At 40.7% G+C, this 5819-nt stretch overlaps 1 protein-coding gene across 1 annotated transcript in view; it reads right to left on the bottom strand.

The window, feature by feature from the left end:
* Nucleotides 1-529: 529 nt before the first annotated feature.
* KMT2C (lysine (K)-specific methyltransferase 2C) overlaps nucleotides 530-5819 on the bottom strand; it is a 364954-nt gene continuing 359664 nt past the window's right edge. The window contains exons 55-58 of the mRNA XM_006873669.1: nucleotides 3557-3673; nucleotides 2808-2881; nucleotides 2430-2538; nucleotides 530-622 (exon numbers count right to left, since the gene is read on the bottom strand). Coding sequence (XP_006873731.1) covers nucleotides 530-622; nucleotides 2430-2538; nucleotides 2808-2881; nucleotides 3557-3673 — 393 coding nt within the window. The remainder of the gene's footprint in view (nucleotides 623-2429; nucleotides 2539-2807; nucleotides 2882-3556; nucleotides 3674-5819) is intronic.

Below are 5819 nucleotides of genomic sequence, written 5' to 3'. Positions count from 1 at the left end.
CAGAATAACTTTTACATGTGTTGCCTGTTTCCCTGGTTTGTGGCAGCTGGTATTGGTTCTTGTCTGGATTTTGGTGTTTTATAAAGTGTTATTGCAGCTTGGCTATTTGGCAGCAGTTGCTGACTCTTTTCGTGTAATGTAGGAGGACAAAGAGTCCTCCAATAGCAGAAGGGAGTCTATGTGACAATCAAACAACACCAGTCAGGTAGAGACCAAAACCAAAAGCAAAAAAAAAAAAAAAAAAAAAAAAAAAGGAGAAAAATAAGAGAAAGAAAAGAAAAAAGAAGCAAAAGTGCTGGACCATCCTGTGATTCTGTTTAGCCTCAGAACTTCAGGAAAGCCGCTTTAGTCAGCTTTCTCCTGGGGCTGCTTTAACCTAAAGTACTGAGGAAATCAGAATTCCCAGAAGTAATTTTTAAAAAGTCATAAAACAGAAAATAAAAGTTATCTTTCTGTACGCAAAATTCAAATGGCATGTTGAATCACTTCTTCCTAGGGACAAGCAGCCGCCGCTCATGTGAGAATGCGCTCAGTTCATCCACTTCCGGCAGTTCACAGCTCCACAGTGACACGGGATCTTGTGCTGGTCATCCTCAAAGTCAAACTTGTAGTCATAGCAAAGCTGTGACAGCAAAGAATCAGTGAGAGAAAGAGGATTGGACAGGGAGGGCTTTCCTGCCTGGATTGCCCCACTTCAAAATCAGCAAAAAACAAGCAGAAGTCAAAGGGAGATCTGGTTTGTGGAGGTTCCATTGGGTCCCAGTTGTGGAAATGTCAAAACAAAATAAAAAACTAACATAGCTACCCTTCACTTGGGACTGCAAAGGGGCAGAGGAGATAGAGAGGCAATGTTCTTCAGTCAAACCAGATCTCTGCATTTCTCCAGCTTCTCCCGGAATTGTGCACAGGAAGGAGGAATCATGGGATACCCTGCTACAGGCAGGCGCATCCTCCTCCTTGGAATAATCCTCTGATTTGCTAAGCGGGGCAATTGCCTTTAGAAACTAACACCTGACTTCATCCTCCAACTTTCTTCACTTAAAAGAATTATTTAAAGGTTGTCTATACAGGGTCACTAAGGAGCTCTGGTAGTATAGTGGTTACGAATTGGGCTGCGAACCTCAAGGTCAGCAGTTCGAAATTACCAGCTGTTCTGCGGGAGAAAGATGAGGCTTTCTGCTCCCATAAAGATTTACAGCCTCAGAAACTCTGTACAGGGTCGCTATGAGTCGGAACCGACTCCACGGCACATAACCACAACCACAACAATACAGGGTCGCTATGGGTTGGAACCAACTCGAGGTACTTAACAACAACAATTGAAAGGTTAACAAATTAGTCACCATTCAGACTAGCCTTGTTCCCACAGTAAGTGAGAGTTGGTTAGATTTTCATGGCACATGTACTCACTGGCACCACAGGGCTCTCATATACTTTCTTTCACCTAATCTTTACACAAGTCTGATTATTTTCAGTGGCTCTATGTCTTATCAGACCCATATTCTTGATTTCATAAATGACATCCCTAAAAGATGACCAAATAAACACAAGTATGACCATAAACCTACATTCAAGGAAGGCTGGGAGCTTCCACAAAACAAAGACACTCAGGTTCCCCACATTTCAAAAACAAGGGTGTGTGTGAATGGTGTGCAATTTCCTAGGTAAACCAACACTGCTGCAGCACATGCATCACAATGAACTCCAATTCCAGATGAGGGCACTTAGATCAAGATGTGCCAATCACATTTGTGGAAGAGAAAGTTGAGAAATGTGATAGGACCAACAAGACCAGTAACAATCCTAACAGTAGAGATACTTGGCTAAAGTCATCTTCTGAAACGGAGGAGCCAAATGACAAGCCCAGAATTCAACATTAAAAACATACAAAATCAAATACCCAAACTCCTTGAAGTTTGTTGATGTGAAAGATAGGTAAGATTGTATTGACCACAGTGTGAATATGAGCCACCTGGGGCAATCTGGAAACCTAAAATTTGCTGCCCCATCTCAAGTCTGAGTGTTCTTGGAGACCTCATGACAACTCCATTATATTCTTCAAACATCAGTTTCACTGTATTTAGAGAGGGATAGTATCTAACTGTGTCCAGATTAAGGTGGTACAAAAGACCATAAGACATGAAATGATGTCATTTAATGAGTGATATGGGGATGCAAATTTGTGAAACAGAAAAATGGGGAAAGTGAAGATTAAACACTCAAACTTATCCTGCGGAAGAAGGTAAGTTGAATTCCTTATGGGCAGCATGACACAGTGGCAAAATTTGACCTAACATGAACAAATTTCTTCTGGCAATTGAAAAGGTGTGTGTGTGGGGGGGAATGAGCAAATCACCTTGTATGAATCAGTGATCTACCAGCTACCAGGTTATAAACAACCTAGCAAACACCAACCCTCTAACTCTTACCTCTTCTCCTTTCTGAATTCTCCGGTTGGAGCTGATGATAATTTTATGTCCTCTCTCAAAAGTCACCACTTCAGCCACACAATTGGGTGCACATGAATGGTTGATATATCTGCAAATCAGATATTGGAAAACGCTTACAGATCTAGAAAAATCTTTAAACATCTTCAATTCACATGGAGAACATTTTCATAATCACATTTCTATTTGCCAATTTAACACATAATTTTAAGTAAAAAACTTTCAAAACAACTCATTTGCCCTGGATTTTAATCACTGAAAGGCTACAGTGAGCATTTCTCTCCTGCTTCCATCTCTCTCCATTACCATAGAGCTTGCCAAGCAAAGCACTCAGTTGATCAGATTCCATCTTGTTCTCACCTTGCAGGCCCTCCTGTAAGTGTGGCATCAATAACATGGTCATTATCCATGCGAAACATGTACACGCCGCGGTTCTGGAAGAGAAAGCACTTTTTTCTACTTCTTATTTAAACAGTCATTAGCCTAGTTGAGGAACTACTTCTCCATGCTTACATTCACTTGAGGAGGAGTAAGTAAGAACTGAATGCATCCAGTGACACTCACTGTGGGTATAGTCTACTAAACCCCAGATGGAGGTGACCATGCCATGGCATGAGTATAAAGCAATGAATCACTGCTTGTTTGTGAAGACATACATATAAACCAATGTGAGGCAATCAGTTGCTGTTGTTAAGTGCCATCAAGTCGGTTCCGACTCACAGCGACCCTGTACAGATTTCCAAGGAGCGGCTGGTGAGTTTGAACTGCCGACCTTGTGGTCCAGTGTTTCATCCCACAGCGTGAAACCAGGACTCTGAACCAAACTGTAGTACGTACAAAAGGGAAATGGAAGTAAAATGCAACAACCAGTCCTTCTTATAGTAAATGTGTTTGGGATGAGAGCACCCACTGAAGAGCAGGCCGCACTGCTAAGCTATGCAAATAACAGCACAAGTTGAAAAAGAAAGATGAAAAGAGACAATAATAAAATACTAGAGTATACAGACATGGCTTGTTCAAATTTAGTTCTTTCCAGGATGTTTAGATGGCATAAGACAGAGAGGATGAATGTGGCATCTTACACAGAATCACACAGAGCAGGCACTTACCTGAGACTCATAAAGTTTCTCTTTTCTGTTTGCTACTTCATTTCTAATGATAGTCCCAATATATTCAATGACCATGGTGTGCTTCTCAATGTCTCTAGCAGCATAAAGGCCCAATCCCTGATGAAAAGAAGAAAAAAATAAGTACATATATATCCTCTTGTATAGCTTCAATTTTTTTTTTTTTTTTTAACTCAATTCACATAACTTCAATTTAACTGACAACAAAATCTGCTTTCTCTCCGTCATACAAATGTATTACCCTTTGGTGAAATCGTGGGTCTAATTACAGACAGACTTAAGATTTCACATGAACTCAAGTAATTTTTTGTATTGAATATGCTATATCCTCTGACATTTAAAAATGATACAATCTTCTCACTAACAGCTATGCCATCAGTATCTTTTTTTCAATGTCATTTTAAAGCTAGTCTCTTGTGGCAGATCTATCAGACTCTATGGCTATGGCATTCATAAACATGAGCAAAATACTGTGACTGGCGAGCTACATTTTTAACAGGCCATCCACCTTCCAGGTAATCCCATGCTGAGATCCCATTAATGATAAGGCTATGGGCCTCTGGTAATTATTTCATCTCACTACTAGTCACGGGCACACAGAGGCTCCTTATGATAAGCACTAGACTATGAACCACATAGGCCATGGTTTGAATTAAAGACAGCTGCTCTGTGGGATAAAGAGGAGACTTTCTGCTCCAGTGAAGAATAACCCTATACCGGTTTGCTAAGAGTTGGAACCAATAACAGTATTCAGCTAGTCCTGGTGTGGTGCCCTAGGATAAGCACTGCTGTACAGTAACCACAAGGTTGGCAGTTCAAATTCACTAGCTACTCCTTGGAATCATTGTACAGGGCTGCTAGGAGTTGGAATCAAATCAATAGCCTTAAAAAACAACAACAACTATTCAAAACTGTGACATAACAATAAATTCAACAAAATAGAAACATGGCTAGCTAAAATATTTATTAAAATTCTATATACAGGTTCAACATTTGGCTATGAGCAGAAGTCAGGGCAGAAAAAGGGGAGAAAACAGGCAAAGTATCATACTCTTGTTAAGTGCCATGAAGTCAGTTCCGACTCACAGTGATATTGTATTGGGTTTCTGAGGAGTGATTGGTGAGCCTGAACCATAGACCTTACTGGTCAAACTGACCTTGTACTCCAGTACATTAACTCTCAGTGCCATGCCCGGACTCATACTCTAGTTATCTGCAAAACTGGAAAGAAATGAAGTTCTTGGGGAAAACAATTTTTTCTCCTAAAACAATATCCCAAGGCTGCCAAAGTCATGTATAGGAATTTGAATGGACCATCTCTCTCATTTGGCAATGAGTACTAGCTTGTTGTTGTTAAGTGCTATTGAGTTGGTTCTGACCCATAGTGACCCTGTACAGTTTTCGAGAAGCGGCTGGCAAGCTTAAAATGCCGATCTTGCAGTTCAAATAGATTTTGCAGTTCAGCGCATTAACTCACAATACTATACTAGGCCTCCACTGTCTAGCTTATACATAAGTGAATCATGTGGTCTAGGCACTATTCTAAGCTTTATGTAACACAAGTTATGGAAAAGAGAGTTTCCTTGACACGGTGTTAGTATTTTCTTGTCCCAGTTTGTTTCTGTATTTTTAACTAAATTGACCAGAAGGCAGTAGTTGAGACAAGGATAAAAACCCACCACTTTTCTGTCAGTTTGTCATACAGTGGAGGCTTGTGTGTTGCTGTGAGGTTGGAAGCTATGCCACCAATACTTTAAATACTAGCAATGCATGGTGGACAGGTGTCAGTGGCGCTTCCAGGCTAAGACAGACTGGGAAGAAGGAGAGCTGGACTACTTGTGAATGTTTACCCACCTTATGAATAGCAGTGGAACACTGTCACAGATAAGATACTAGAAAATGAAAATATGAACATCAGAACATTATCAGATAAAACAGCAGAAGATGAATCCCTCAAGATGAAAGGCACTCAAAATACTACTGGGGAGGAGCTATCTCCTCAAAGTAGAGTTAACCACGATGATGAAAACACTGGCTTTTAAAAAAGAATGCTAATGGAGGAAGGCAGAATCTCCAGTGGGTACTATTCAATCTGTCTGGGCAGAGCGGATGAAAGGAAATACAGATGGGTAACTCGCGATCCTGTAGTGAAGAATGCTTATCAGGAAGGATTATGAGCGTTGGAAATGCAGAGGTAGACGTTTTGGAACAAGGAAGGGAGTACTTAATTCTACAGGCTAGGAGC

This window comes from Chrysochloris asiatica, unplaced genomic scaffold (genome assembly GCF_000296735.1).
Source record: "Chrysochloris asiatica unplaced genomic scaffold, ChrAsi1.0 scaffold00249, whole genome shotgun sequence".
NCBI classification, from domain to species: Eukaryota; Metazoa; Chordata; class Mammalia; order Afrosoricida; family Chrysochloridae; genus Chrysochloris; species Chrysochloris asiatica.
The sequence above is the reverse complement of the archived record's forward strand: the minus strand, read 5'-3'. Positions and strand labels throughout refer to the sequence as shown.